Source organism: Bradysia coprophila (assembly GCF_014529535.1).
Source record: "Bradysia coprophila strain Holo2 chromosome IV unlocalized genomic scaffold, BU_Bcop_v1 contig_106, whole genome shotgun sequence".
Taxonomy (NCBI): domain Eukaryota; kingdom Metazoa; phylum Arthropoda; class Insecta; order Diptera; family Sciaridae; genus Bradysia; species Bradysia coprophila.
This window is the reverse complement of record NW_023503372.1, coordinates 2,179,538-2,196,032: the sequence shown is the minus strand read 5'-3', so window position 1 is coordinate 2,196,032 and position 16,495 is coordinate 2,179,538. Positions and strand designations below refer to the sequence as shown.

Here is a 16,495-nt window from a genome sequence, read left to right as displayed (position 1 = left end):
CACAAAGAAATATTTACCTTGCAAGCATTTAGTATCCAGCCATGAGCGCAAGTAAATATTAATTTTGAAAATAGTCTTTTATTAGTCGGTGTCTAGACCATAATAATAAAAGCGAAAAGTGATTCCCATCAATGTTAATGTATACACTAACGTATTAATAGAATATTTTCTTTCTTGTTTATTGATTTTAATTCGACCCGGTCGCAGTAATGCCACATATTAATAACAGTAAAGCCTATTTTCTCATATCATTTATTATGCTATCGTGCTATCATATGCGAGCATTTATGAGATTGTCATCAATGAAACGTTAAATCAAATTAATTACAAAAGTTTTTGTTCGCCTTCGTCTTCTCGTCTATCGAACAAATATGTTCCGTTGACCCCACACTCATTAAGCTCTGACTTTTGTTTGTTTGTTTTTGTTTGTTACATTTAGTTTCTGGTTTATATCACACATAAACGCTCTGTTGTGTGCTACGGTGTACATGCATGACTTAAAAGCCAAAATTACTATCTAGAACGCCCAGTTTTTTCCCATTTATCATTCAATTGATGCTTTGTCAAACATCTCCAACAAATTTACATAATTACATGGCTCACAGTTTGTGATATCACGCTCCATCATGTCTAATGGGAAAGATGCATTGAGTAATAGAAGGAAGTTTTATTGTAATGGAAAATGAAATCGACACAAGTGCTATGAGAGTGTTCCTTCATTAGTTCCCTATTTTAACTCACTGCAATTTATTTCTTAGAAAAAAAATATTGAACTTCCAATGGTAGCAAGGATTTGACGGTTTTTTTCCTCGTCACTGCAACCAATTTAAAACACAGTCCGTTTCCATAGTCGTATTCGTTTTATGACAAATTCACTTATTGTTATGCACTGTCATGCAATCATCCTACCACAAAATACTTATTTAACCAATCTTCACACTCGGAAACACTAATTTTACCGTCCTTGTTAGTATCCGCCTCTTTCAGGAAATTTTCATAAGAGACATGCCGAACTCTCGGATCGTGAACCCTAATATTTTCCATTCCAAACTCAAATTCCTCCTTCGAAATAAATCCATCGTTGTCCTTATCAAAGGTCATCAAGTATTCGTTCATTAGCAGACGTGGGTCATGTTCAGTTCGTAGATATTTCATAGTTTGAGTCATCTCCATTCGTCCGCCCAATATGTTGTCGAAAAATTCAGTATGCTTTCGATACGTCTCCATTGATTTGATGTAGTTAATTGACTGAAGGAAACGGGTTAAATCCTTGGAAGAAATAGATTCTTCGTAAGAAGGCATTGTGCGGAAAACTTTTCGGAATTGTTCAATTTCTTCCGGTGAATAGCCAGTACTCGAGCTGAAGTTCTTGAATGTTGCCGGTATAAGTTTCCATTGTGATTCAACGGTTAACAGATTAAATTTACGAAAGACCGCAGAAATGAACTGCATTTTAAATCTTTGAATGTTTTAACTCGACTGGTCGTTGGGATTGAATAGCGTTGCTTTATATGTACAGGTCGATTTAATAATTTCACACATTCAAATTAACTGGTCCCATTAGCCAGATTCTTTGTACAAACTTGTGAATCCTGTTGGACAAGTGCGAGAATGAGAAATAAATGTTTAGTAAAATCGAGGTGTGCTAAGCTCGATCCGTACGGGATTCAAATAAAAAAAAATCAAACGGCAGGTTAATCCGGCCCTAGAATCTTCCGAACGGGCTTCAAACGAAAAGTTTTGTGAAATCCGAAAATAATTCAATCGAGAAATTCTGACAATATTTAAGATCAAAAATCCCTAGTTTAGTCGCGAGAACTAAATTGTAATTCATGAACGAACCTTAACTACTATATGGAAATTTAGAAAAAAACTCAGCTTGCACAGCTCTAGTGTTTAGGTAACAAAATCAAACAGCCAAAAACTCTAAGAAAAACTCCTTTCTCACTCATGAGGTTTTAGCGACATCTTCGGTGACTTGAAGGTTAAAGCATCTGTTTTGCGAGTCTGATTTAATTAGTCATAAAAATAGATGTTTTAAATAGCAACGCGTCGTCCAGTTATTTTTAATGCCAATGAGGAATAACTGCATTAACATTTGTGTTGTCGCTGCAAATTATTTAAATTAAAAAAACTCTCGAGCCTAATAAATAACCGTTAACATGTTAACAAGCTATAAGAATAGTTCGATGAGAAATTAACTGCGAATTGATGGAGACGGGATAAATCGGAGAATTTTTTTTTATCGGATCCACCAGCACTTTTTTTACCGAAATCTATTTTATGAATCATTGAGGTCGGTATTCGGTAATTATTATATGGTTGGCAATTTTTTATGCGATTTATGCAAAATACATTTTTTTCTGATATATAAATCCGTACGATTTTAAAAATATGCTCGTCTGGGTCTCGATCAATGACAGTCAACCAATATATAGCAAAAAAAAACTGCTTATATTAACAATTTATTTGCATTGTGCAGGGTTGCGTTGAGTTAGTAGTTATGGTGTGTTTAATCATTTTGTCGATGTTCAAGTGCCATGCGGTAAAATTGTTGAAACATTGATTCCAGCATTTAAATCTGAAAGCTAGCACACGACTTCCTTCTAAACTCCTCTGAGCTTAATGAGGATTTACATTTATGAAATGCTTTGTAACTCAGATTTACGATTAAGCCACTAATCGGTTGTAGTTGATAACGAATATGACATCCCAAGTTTTTCCGTTTAAATTTTAGGAATCCACTATCTGGGTTACCTGGGTTATCCACATTCTCAAAAATTGAATTTGAGCATTTTGATGTCATTGTTAGTTTGTTTGTTTGCCTTTCACTGTCAATTCTGGACCATCGGCTTAACGTGACTTCCATACCACGCCTCGAAGTATGCATAATACTCTATCAGTAAAGTTATTTGCTTAATTGATATCTTGCCTAAATGTAGCCTAAAATTATCGTACCCGGGCTTAACATACGATTTATTCAGCGTGTTCATAGGAGTCGGAGAGTAGATTGCTCATATGATTTTGGTATTATTGTACCGAATGAAATCTAACGCATCAACTAAACGCGACCCAGCCCTGACAATATGCACACAAATCGAATTTAATCCCTAAAAATTTGACGCACACATAAACAACGTTTCTACAATAAAACGCCGAAACATTCATAATCTTGGCAATGATCACGCATAATTTAAGCGTAAATGTTCTTATAGAAAAATGAAATGAGTCGATTTTTCATTTTTTATGACTGAAAATCATGCACGACTGATAAAATATATAATAACGTAGTAATGTAAACCATAAAATTTATATTGAATTTCATTATTATGTAATAAAGGTATATACGTGAACGGCACAGCATAGTAATATACAATTTTTTTGCTTTCGGTTCGGTACAACTTTTTTTTTGCCCTAAGTAGATTTTCGTTTACGGATATTTTTTTTAAATCTATTTTTGGTGTAGCGGTTTTGGTTTATTTTTTTTTTATTTATACCCTGCATGCCTAACAGGCAGCACTGTTAAATTTTCGTTATATGGGACGAAACATTGGAAATGGTATAGAATCGAACAACATTTTTCCTTGTTTCTTTGCCGGGAATATAATATGAAAATAAACTACCGTTTTATGGCCTGACCAAATGTTGATCGCAAATTCGATTGGGGTCCACAAGATAATTAATTTTTTCACCTCTCGATAGAGGATAATACCCATGAGGATATTTTTATATGCATGTGAGAGTGTGTGGGGTTCAAAGCTAACACAAATGTTTCCTCACTGGAATCCAGTGTTTCGGATGCTTTTTAATTTGATTTAGGAAATTTCATATGGATTGTATGGTATATATTGGGATGATAGCACTAGGGAGACTAATTGTTGGATATTGGAAATGCAATCCTTTTAACCGCTTTGAAAGCAGAGTTCATAAAAACACGTTTTTTACGTCAATTAGTGCGGTTCAGCATTATGTATGGGAATTTGTGTTGATCATGTAGTTCAAAGGTATAAGGTTAACTTTAGCGATCCATGGGGGAAAACATTTTTGCTACAGTATGAGTTCTGAGTCCACAACGAACGAACTCCCAAATGGCTAACCGAAAGGTGGCGATTCGAAGAGAGGGATTCTTTTGGAAAACAGAATCTTGAAATCAGACACATTTTCCATTGGACTTTTTTTATATATGACCAATAAGGTATTCGACCCCAGAAGTCAAAACCACTTTCAAAAAAATGCTTCGAAGCTTGTGTGGCTAGTGTGAGGTGATCAAAAACCGAAAACATGCACTTTTCTTACAAAAATTTCTCCAGTTACACGAGCCGTACAGGGTCGTGTGGGGTGTCATTAGAAAGGTAATTGCATGTACTTCCAAGGCAAATAGGTTCTTATTGGGTTTAAAATTCATCTACACTGAGACATGTGCAGTTGAAGTTTTCAACCGAAAAAAGACTGAAAACTCACACTTTTCTTAAATTTCTCGAGTTACACGAAACGTTCATGGTCGGGTCGTGTGGGGTATCATATGAAAGGTACGTACTTTCAGGAGAAGTAGAGCTTACGGAAGTTTGGTAGCATCTACGATAAAATTATGTGAAGTTGAAATGTTTAAGTGCTCATATTGCATCGGAGATGGTACGTTTCGTGTACCTCGAGAAATTTCTGTATGAAAAGTGTGAGTTTTCCGTCTTTTTTCGGTTGAAAACTTCAACTGTTCATATCTCAGTGTGGATGAATTTTAAACCCAATAAGACCCTGTTTGCCCCGAAAGTACATGCAATTACCTTTCTAATGACACCCCACACGACCCTGTACGGCTCGTGTATCTGGAGAAATTTCTGTAAGAGAAGTCCATGTTTACAGCCACACAAGCTTCGAAGAATTTTTTTGAAAGTAGTTTTAGGTTCTAGGGACCAATACCAATCTAGGCACATATAAAAAAGTCCAATGGAAAATGCGTCTGATTTTAAGATTCTGTTTTTCAGTTGAAGGATTCTTCAAGAAATATTTTTTTAAGAAGCAGCAAATAATCTGATGATTATTGATACTTTGACACATGTATGATGTCAAATTAGCAAAGACTAGATTTCACATTGAATTATTGTTTGCTAGGTATTCTTTTGTTCATCAGCTGGTGAATTCAACTATTAAATGTAGAACGAGGACATGTCCCATTAGCGAATAATAAGAAAATGAAATTTCATTCGTTGTTAGCTTTGTTTCGAATATGGTGATGTTAACGAAGCGAAATGAACAAAATTTCATTTTACCAACGCACTTCAAGCAAAAGTGCCATTAAAGACAGCTGTCAAATAGAGTACTATTTTGTATGAAAAAATTGCCCGAATTTTTTTACAGTGCTAAAATTTCTTCGATACACTGTTCAGTTTTAGTACCCTATTTAGAGTACCACTCATGCTTGAAGTGCGTTGATTTTACCCATAATTCGATATTATGACACGTTCCCTTTTTGTATTTAACCATTCATAGACCAACTATATCTCATCATGGAATTATGCTGGTAAATGCGCGAAGCTCTTATAGATTTCGGACAATTTCGGCTTAAAATTAGTTAGGCACAGTGCGGACAGGCAATGAGTCAATGTGTATTGAATATTACTAGATTGGACGATGACGCATGAAGTTTCCTATTTTCAATCAAATTAATGTAGTTACCAACGCTTGAATGACTTCAAAACTAATCATGATTGAATTTTCATTGCAAAAATACTTGATGATAAAATAACGTTCACAAGTCAATAAAACCGTTGCACTCAATCAGTTTGCCCAACAGACAACGATTTTTTTTTGTACATTCGTTCCACGAACCGCTGTTTCAATTTAAATTTATTGGAATCCGATTTGTCAATAAATCGATTAAGCTGTAGGCTGTCAATAAATCACTCTCAGTCTTTATACATTTCTACGGTGTGCGTATAGTTATTTAAATCCGGCTGTAAACTGACTATTATGCTTGCCATTTTATTAGCGCCAAACGTTAATACGACTTCGCCAAGTTTACACACGGAAAATAGCATGCTCGATTAGTGCTGTGAAAGCAACAATTAAATTATTTCACATTCACATTAACTTTCCAATTAAAATTCAATTTTTTATTAATTAAAAAATCATCACTTCCATACCATCCACACACCAAGTGAGAGATTGTTATGATGAAATAGAAAATTGTGTTCGATGAAAAGTTTTCCTTGTCGATTATGCCATGGTTGTGTGTATAGCATACACCACAAAATTTCATAATTCTATCTATCAGCAACACTTCATTATCGTGTAATTGAATAACACAGTGTGTGTTTATTCGTTCGAATGTAAACACTTAACGAGAAAAAAGACGTATCGAACAAAGGGACTCCTTTTTTGAGCAACATTTTTAGGTACATTTATGTAAACATAATTAAAATAAAAAATCTTGTTCGTACAATTGTATATATTATAATAATTACACGATGATGTTTAAAAAGAAAACAATGTCAAAAGAGAAGAAACACTTATGGAGACATCTGTTTGGTAAATCTCTTCCCATCTGTATATATAAACATCCAGAACCATTCATCACATAGAAAGAAAGAAAAAAAAAAGTTGAAATTTATTTCGTTATATTGGAGGATATGTTAAGTGAACAACAACTCAGCGGGAAAAGTATAGTTGACACTGAAAACTATATCGGTACTTCATCTATGCATGTATAATACCAATTATGGAATTAAAGAAAATTGAAAAAATAATAAATTCGAAGCAAACTTTTTGTTGTACTGCTTTGCTCACGTAAAAAATCCCACTTTCGTATCTAAACTGTTACTACGTTATCTCTACGTTTCTCCGATTTCTCTAATTTCGCATTCTATTTCAAATGGCAAAAGAGAGAAATAAAGCTTAAATACGAAAGATGGATTTTTTCTGTGTGCAAGACAGTAACAACTAAAAGTTTCAATAAATATTGATATCCAGTATAATCCGTTGAATCACTTTCATATTCACACAACAACCCCCCAAAACACTCACCTACCACCTCACTCCAATTCATAAGACAAACGTAACGAAACCTTTGATTTGTCGTGCCGAAGAAAATTAAATCAACAGAACTAAACACAAATTAAAAGCTAATTTCGAATCATTATTGGTTTAGAAAAAATGTAAACATTGTGGGCCCGAAATAGGTTCATTTAAAGAAAACTTCTCATTTAGTGACACTTTCTCTTGTTTGTGTCATTTCACCAGACTATGTGTCAGGAATTTCAATCACAACAAACGGTAATGGATAGTATTTCCATTCGAATTCACCAAGACTTTTCTTATATATTTTTACACAATTTTTTTCTTGTCTGTTTCAACACTTCTCTCAATTGGAATAGCATTCGATTGACGTAGCATGGTGTAGTGCATTGTGTCGGGGATTATTGCGTGATATTCCTACTAGATACGATATTGTGTATGTTCTGTGAATAACGTAAGAACGATGATAACAAAAGCAGAAAAAAGGGATGGAAAAATTGTGTATGCTTTTGATAAAATTATTCCTTGGGTGTCAAGAGCTCTTCATTTCGCTTTCGAAACTTGATACGGCTGAACGATATACACATATTTAAAATAGTCGTACACATTGAATGTGAAAAGGTTCGAGGGGGTGAACAACACTGCAAAAATTCGGCGAGATCATGTTAATCATCATTTGTCGGTAAAATGCCAGAGATTCCACCTATCGTACCTATTACAAACGAAAGCATATCACGGTGTGACTATTAAATCTGGTACTTCTATTGTTCAAACTATTTCTTTCTATGTGAAATCTTTTACTTCAATAGTTTGAACTTAGTCCTTCTATATAAGATAGCACAATTCTGAGCTCACTTCGTTGACTGTTGTGAAGTTGTGATCGATAACAAATGATGAGAACTGTGATATTGGTCGCCCATGGCCTTTGTTGTTGGTTTCTCCCATGGGAGATATTTTTTTCTTCTGATCTTCCGATGGGATGCGAGATTATTTTTCTGAACTTCGCTTATTCAAAGTCAATGTAAGAAATCGGTTTTGGTTTTGGCGCTGCCACCCAAAGACTTATCCATGGTAAGCAAGCGTCCCCTCGTCCTCTTACACTCTGCGCCACTGGTTTAGGTAGTTGGGAGCAATAGCTCAGTGCCTCGTTACTATCAAACATTTTACTTTAACCTTTGAAATTCAAAATTAGTGGAATTAAACGAGAACGCTAGAATGCAGAAATTTACCGTTGAAGTACGTCCAGCATTCTACTTTCAAGATTCGATATGGACTTCCATGCATCCTTATTTCAAAAAGACCTTCCCCTCGGAAAGTCTCATGCACTTCAAAATTCTTCATTACTTTAGTTCAGTACGACATTCAATGTCTACCATAAATTTTGTGCTAAGTGGTCATACATAAAGGACATTCATTAAAGGTGGGACGTGTACAACAGATTTAATTGGATAATTGTATTTAGTGCATCAATTAAGCATTGTGATGAATGTTACTTCATTTAAAACATTTTAAATGGGACATGATGGACAAAAGTGTAGATGGAGTGAAACCACGAGACTAATTTACGAAGAATCACTTACTTCAATTTTACGTCGTTTCATAACTACCTCGTTATATTAATTCAGACAATCAATTATGATTCACTATACGACTCACTTACAAGTCAATTTAAAATTAGTTATTCTGCCAATATATTTAATCGGAAAATAAGTAACATCCATTGTGTTGCCTTTTGTCCGGGACCCATTTAATTCAAATTAATTATTCAAATTGAGATTGTAATTAATAATTCACTTTAAGCATCCCATCGGCCACATATGCCCATATTGATATTAAACATAAATCCATTTTCTATTTTCCACAGAGAAACTGTTATCGTACAGCATCCCAAAAGGTGTTCAACGTGGCCTCGAAGTCGATTTATCCGACCAAACTTACGATGGTCGAGATGAAGGTGACCAATTAGTTGGCGGTCTCGGGCAATTAGTCGATGGTCAAAGGGGAACGGATAATTTTCGATCGGATATACATGGCTTCGGAAAAGGTATGCATATTTTGTGTGTTCGATTTATTTTATATGCTGTGGAAGGAATAGCCTTTGCGTTAGGAATGGTAAAATTGATTGCTTACACATTACAAATTAACTGGTTGAAAGGCAGCTTTGAATATATATTTTACCTATTTTATACGTGTACCGGGCACGTTACATACAAACAGGGACTATTTTTTATGAAAACATTTTTCCATTTTTTTCCCATTTTCTAACATTTTCCGAGACTTTACCATAATTTTCTTTAATATTCAAAAAATAGTTTTGCGAAAATTTGTAAAAATGTACAGTGGATGTCAATTAAATTTAGACATGCATTTTCTTCAGCTTCAGCTTTCAGTACGCACGTGGTAGTGGTATATGGTATAACCATGTAAAGAGTATGAGTGTTTTGTTCAGTAGACCAGCTGACAAACAGCTGAAGCATATTCGTGCCTATATTTCGCTGACAACCACAGCAGGTAATTTAGGGAAGGTGTCGGTAAATTTATGAAAATTATGTTTTCCCAAAAATAGTCCCTGCATAAACAATAAGCCATTATCAGTGTCTCTCGACTAAAATGTTCTATTAAATCCAGAATTTCAGGCTACATTTACAGAAACAGATTGATTGTGTACGTACACAGAAGACATTTAAACTGTTTTATAAATGTAAACATCATTCAAAGTATTTTGTTGCCAACATTTTCAACATGTTCGGCCTTATGCCTACGTACATTATACGTTCATACGATACAACGTTTATAACCCATTACTAAATAAACCATCTGATGCAAAATGCTCTATATGCATTGTCTCCGTACTTTAATCTTTACAATGACGAATATATAAATAAAGAGCTTTTGTAGACTTAACTTCGAACATGGGCAAGGATTATGTCATTAAACAATATGACTACAGTCTTAATGAAACAACAACTTTATCCTTTATGATGTTCCAACTCCAACAGATCTAACAATTTAATCAATAATCATATGCTCGCTTAAACGACACTGATGTTAGCACATAGTTTACAAGGCTTTTTCTTTTTGGGGGGACTGGATGATATGAAAAGATGAAAGGGTAATTGAATTGGCTCTACTTCTCATATAGTATAATGTGCGTGCGTTTGCATGGAACAAAGAAAAGATTGATTAAATTGAGGTAATTAATTACGACTCCTTGATTTTATTATATATGAAACACAGTCTTTGGGTGTATAAACGCTCGATTTTCTGTTGTGTAGACGAGTGTTGGAGGTAAACAATATTGTCGAACGGCGTTGCGGTGTGAATTCTGGAAATAGAACGATGCTTCCTAGAAACCGACAATTAATTTATTGAATTTTCAAGTAAAATGTTTACGATATATTACTATCTGATGTACAAACTGCTTTACAGACGAGATGTTCCCGTTTCCAATGTGTCTATTTCACTACTGAAAATGTCAATACAATTTGATTACAACTTGAAAATTTAATTAGTTCCCTTAGTTGCCTCTGAACACTGACGAACCAGACTCTGTTTCGTTACCATCGAATGTCCTTTCTCAATTATACGTTGTGAATTGGAAACGTAAGTTCATTGTCGACTTCTCTATTACAATAGTCCACCACAAATAGTTCCAAAGGGAGGAAAACATGAACTAACCAATTTGTTGTGAATTCAATCCCAGACAGGAAATTAGCGTAAAGTGTTTTATGAAGAATGCAGGTAGGATTTTTTATACTATGCAGTATCTGATGAGATAATGTGTCTTAAGTAAATTTTAAAAATTCTTCTTCACTTAATACAATCTCCGCTCCGCTCAATACTGCTGCGTTTTTTAGCGACAAGGACGTTTCTGTTTAACAAAATCGAAGAAGTCGATTAAAACAACGACTTTGAAATATAATACAGATTGTGTAATGTGATGTAGTTAATATACGCCTCACCTTTGTAGTACGGTGATTAACTCACGAATATTTTTTTTAAGTAAAATCTTTCAAGAAAAACACCAGCCAAAATTAATCGAAACAAGTTCTTGCTTTTTCGTAAGACATAAGACTCAAAATTGAAGATTCGAGAAAGTATTGTAATCTCTGTGATCTTTCTTCTATATCCTGACATTGTCTGAGTTAACTGGTCGTGGAAAAATATTGCGAGACGAGTAGGTCCTTATTTTCAAATATATGTTCTAGAGGGAACTTTGGGCGAAAGATGACTGGTCAAATGTGTAGAAAACTCAGAATGAAATACGAACGGTGCCCGTTTGTTCCACGTAAATTCGGAATACAACCGTGAAACTCCAGACCGATTCTGTGTTTGGAAATGTAATTTTTGAAATTTGATGTTGTACTGCAACTTATTCCTTTCCGATGGATTAATTAAAACTTTTCAACTACGCATCGTACGCAAGCCAAAACTCCGACATTTTTGATGTTTTGTATTAGAATTAAAATTCATAAATTTGAATCACCCCCTTACGTGAATGCTAATTAATGAAAAGCGTGCAATTCAACATTTTTCAGGCCATTATCAATTTAGGAAGTAAATATGAACTGAGCTGATTATTTTCTTGCACAAAATATGTTAAGAAACGACTCATTAGATGCGAAATTTTTTGATTGGGGTGTTTCCAAGGAGCTATGCTAAACAAATTATAAAATATTCAACGGCTTCGTAGCTTTTTTGCGTTTGTAATAATGGAAGAAGACGTCCTTTCTGCATGTATACGCTAGGACAAAGTTTTATTCATTTAAAGACTTCTTGCTACATATGCCACTAACTCAACTCAAAACAATAGTTATTTGCTTACCGAGAGGAGAATATAAATAGGAAATTCCAACAAAAATGATGTTTTGCGGCCAGAGCGAGTGTGTTTGCTTCTGTGAGAAATAGGAAACCCCAATAAGTGAGATGTTTCCGACCAGAGCAATGCTCCTCTCGGTAAACAAATAACTATTCCTTCAATAAACAGAAAAATAAATTCGTTAAAAAAATGAAAACAAAATCAAGGTGATAATCAAGGTGTGAGAGAAAATGTCAAATTTCTACCACGAAATTTTCTGATGACAAAAAACCAAAAAAGCATAAACAAAATTCATTTTTTTGTCAAGCCCATAAAAAAACGGCATTTCGTTAATGTTTTGTTCTGATGACAGTCCGGAATAGAAAATTTCTATTTTCAACCCTCTTGTTTTGACAGGTGATAAAATAGAAATTAACTTTCTCACCCGTCTTGTCACCTTCGTTTTTCTTTAGAAAAATTTGTGTATCGCTCCGCTGTCCGTAAAGCTTCCATCTTTTTGGAAATTCCTATTATCTTCCCTCGGTGATCCAAAGATCCAAATAATTCTGTCCACATCCCGTGCGTTATTATAAGAGCACGATACGTACGTTTGTGTATTATATATGGTAACGTTGCTGTGTCGAATGATCATGTTATTGGATTAGATTGGATTGAAATTGTTGGATGCGATAATTCCACGGTTGTAGCAATACTGCTTGTAAAAAATTACAAAACAATTGATAGGCAGGCAAAAAAAAATGTAATATCGAGTCCCGTGTGGCGTTTGAAACTGCGCTCTATTAATGCCTTATAGATCTCTTTTAAAACAAATTGGTATTCCTGTTAAACCAAACTAGCACAGTCAATTCGACAAACAATCCGGTATGTCTATTGTTTCCAATATTAATTTCCAAAGAAATAGATTCTGACATAGCGCAGCACTGCGCAGCATTACGGTATTTCGTTTAATTGAAGTTTATGGTTACATACCTTTCTGACCTCCATTTAGTTCGTACTACTCAAATTACATCGAAATTCCCCGAAAGTGTACGTTCTATCTTCAACATTGATCACAATTCGTGCATAAATTTCCGACGAAATCGAATAATTACCTCGCATCTGTACACATGTTCGGATGGTGTATCATGCACCAGCAAATTGCAACATTTTGCAACATTCATCACATTGATATAATTCGAGCGTAGTTGAAAATTAATTAAAAGTTATTGAAATTTACCAATGCGGTAATTATCATGGTCTTTAATTTAATAGACTTCGATCGCCAAATTAGCAGCTTAACAGACAACAATTGTTTGTGAAGCACGTATATTGATAAAGTGGAATAGGTTTCCAGCAACGATTTATTGTAATATATTAGTCGAATGAAAATTATTAATAAAAAAAAGTTGGAAATGATTTTGTTTCCTTTTTGGCAAAAAAAATACAACGAACCGTTTTCTGTTGTTATTACCTATTGTCTCATGAGATTATTGAATTGAACCTACCCATAAAAATAATTCAATTTCCGCTTTATATGCGTGACCGTCACCATAGATGTATCGTATATTGTCGTACGAAAATAATTATCGAAAACATTAACCCAAACAGAATTTAATTAACTTTGTACATTATGTTAATTTTCCAGCACCGGCGCGTACCCGATGATGATACGTAGCGCGTAGATAATTTAAATTCAATTGAACATTTGACACAAAATGTTAGACGCAATTTGTGTTGATATGAGTTCGTGTCATTACATTATTTATTCAAACATTCAGAACTGGGACGACGTCACCGGCGCTTGTTTTAAAGACGACGGAAAATCACTCTGATTAACTACTGTTTGATCTTGGTTTATCTTTGGCCCTTTGAAAAAGATTTAACACAGACCCTAAGGACCTATTTTTATGAATTTAGTTCCATAAATTCGTATAAATTCTTAAAAAGTTCCATAAAGTTCTTAAATTTTAGGAATTTTTAGGATTTTATGGAATTTTTAGGAATTAAATTCCTAAAAATAGGACCTGTGAAACACGGGATCTTCCTTCTCATAATTTCCAAACTCTTCAAGTTTTCGAACAAATTGTTTCATGTTCTAGCTATTCCCTCGGCTTTCCAGTGAGTTCCAATTTTTTTAAATTAAAGCTTCACATTTACTCACGCCACAAGTGCGCCCTAGATTTTAATTTTCACTGAATTAGTGAGTGAACAAATAAACCAAAAAAATAAATTTCAATGCATCATTGCATGAGAATATCGGAAATGGGGGTGATTGAACGCTGCGTTAGTTGGACCTTTTTCACTTTCATTTGAAAGACAATTTAAAACTAATAACCAACTGGAATAAGTTGGACAAAAATCTTAAAATTCAGTCGGTTCATAGTTTCCAACTTCCTCAGCGGGCTATCGTTCAGGTGGCTGCCTTATGTGAGCAACTTCGTTATTAAAAACATTGAAATTGAGTCAAATAACACACCAATAACACGAATAATATATTATTAAATAGACAATGTGTTCCAAACTTCGTTTACCGTTTCAAAAATAAATCGGTTTTGTGGTGTAATTTTTGGATAATAAATTGATTAAATCATACACACAGTTACAACGATTATTTATTTATCGAATATTGAAAATATAGCAGTTTAATGCATCCATAATTGAAACGAACAAATTATTTACGAAATTTATTAAAAAGTTAATTAAAAAAATGAAAATATTTAAAAAAGTAAGGCGGGCAATGACGTGAATTCGTTTCTGGAGTAAATAATTAAGAACGGAATTACATTTCCTTTTACTCTCTTATCTCATCTGCACACAAGAAAATGGACTGATTTTTTTTTTGCTTGCTGGCACCGTATTAAATTATGTCATAATATCATTCAATCCTCTTGCGATTTAAATTTTTTTTTTTTTTCCGTAGTATTTTTATCTCGGTTTTAGTTTACCATACCGATGTTATAATGTATATGTGTCAAGTTAACTGTAACCGCTGCTGGAAAATATAATTACTTTTACAACTGAAATCAATGCAGCATTTGGGGGATTCATTATGTTTTCCATTAAAAATTCTCATTAACAAAACATGAATTGAATTACGTGTTCAAAATTATGTACATTCGAAAGCAAATTCTATCGATTATCAAATTATTCGCCGAATCTAGAATTTTCGGGCATCGAAAATGCAATTGCATCTGTGACAGGTCTTGTTAAATTTAATTGGATAAATTTTGAGTTATTTTTTCTTTCGGTAGGAAAGTGTACGTAATTTGTATGATTTTGAAAAATACATAAGACAATCATCAGTTCTATTTACAGTTCCAAGAGTTACGGTCTAACACTGGAGACATATATATGAATACAAGAAAATATGAAAAAAACGTTTTCCCAAAAAAAGACACTGATTTCTCCCCTCTTGTTTTGACAAGGGGAAAAATTATAAATTTTCTGTTTTTTGTTTTACCGCTCCGCAAAGCCGCAAAACTTCAATCTTCTCGGAATTTGCTATTTTCTTCACTCGGTAAACAAATAACCATTCCAGACCTCATTGAAGTCTTCCCATTGCGAAATCATTAAAAGTTTTTAGAAAATATGCCGGCCGATGAAAATTGAACATTTTTTGAAGAAATGCTTAAAGGTTTAAATGTGTTTCTATATAAAAGGCACTAAAGTCGAGACTAAAATTGGTAAATAATATTGTCTAAGTTACCTAAACTTCCAAGAAAATCTAACCTTCCATGAATCCCTGACGGTACCTATTTCACCAGTAATTATTTATCGAATCTGTTACTTCCTTTCAACAGATCGATACAAAATCTTCTACTTCGTTAGTTTTAACATGATGTTGTCCTATATAACAGCATAATTCATCAATAGGTTTTCATTTATTTTGCGGCTGTTGTCGATAACAGATAACATCATTTATCCATTTGCCTTATTATTCTTTGATATTAGTTTTTTACCGCATTTCCCCAAGCTCTGTACCACAGAACTGTTCACCCTTCACGTTTCTTACATTTAATTCATCAAACAGAAAACTGATCGACTCTAAAGCTGGGTGCGTTAAAGTAGCAGGTAATCATCAATCCGGCTACAATGTAGTTAGCATAAATTTTAAATAAAAAGAATCTTTTCTCTTGTCTATCTTCCAATTGTTTGGAAATTTGAGCAAGTAACAGTTGGTATGGTTACCATTTCTTTTATCTTTTTTTGTTACCGTTTGTAACATTCAATTACCTTTTTCTTCGGCATGCTCTATAATCCCTATATCATATAAAAATAACATAATCTTAAGCGTACATTCAACAACATCATCCATTCTGTCCATAACATATTGGTACGTTCAAGCCTTGAGGGTTGAGGGTTGATTCTATAGTGTGTATGATAATATGGATACCTAAGTATATAAAAAATGCCACAGCCATGACTATAAATTGCAAAGAAGAAAGTTAATGTTTGCATACAAAGCAGAATTTTTCTAAAGGAACTCGTTATCACGTATATCTATATCTATATATTGTTGGTATGTTGGTATACCATTTATATCATTATGTAGATCCTGCTTGAAAAGTAAGTGTATAATTTTAGAGGAAAATAATGGTGACCGGTCAAAGGATGGAAGTTATATATACAATTTTGAAAATCGTAATTTTCTTACGCAATGTGGTATAACAAGAAATAAAAAAAAGG

At 33.8% G+C, this 16,495-nt stretch overlaps 1 protein-coding gene across 3 annotated transcripts in view; it reads left to right on the top strand.

The window, feature by feature from the left end:
- LOC119070822 (discoidin domain-containing receptor 2) overlaps positions 1-16,495 on the top strand; it is a 210,770-nt gene that overhangs the window by 110,909 nt on the left and 83,366 nt on the right. For all 3 annotated transcript variants that reach the window (XM_037175321.1, XM_037175322.1, XM_037175320.1), the window contains one exon: positions 8,876-9,055. In XM_037175321.1, coding sequence (XP_037031216.1) covers positions 8,876-9,055 — 180 coding nt within the window. The remainder of the gene's footprint in view (positions 1-8,875; positions 9,056-16,495) is intronic.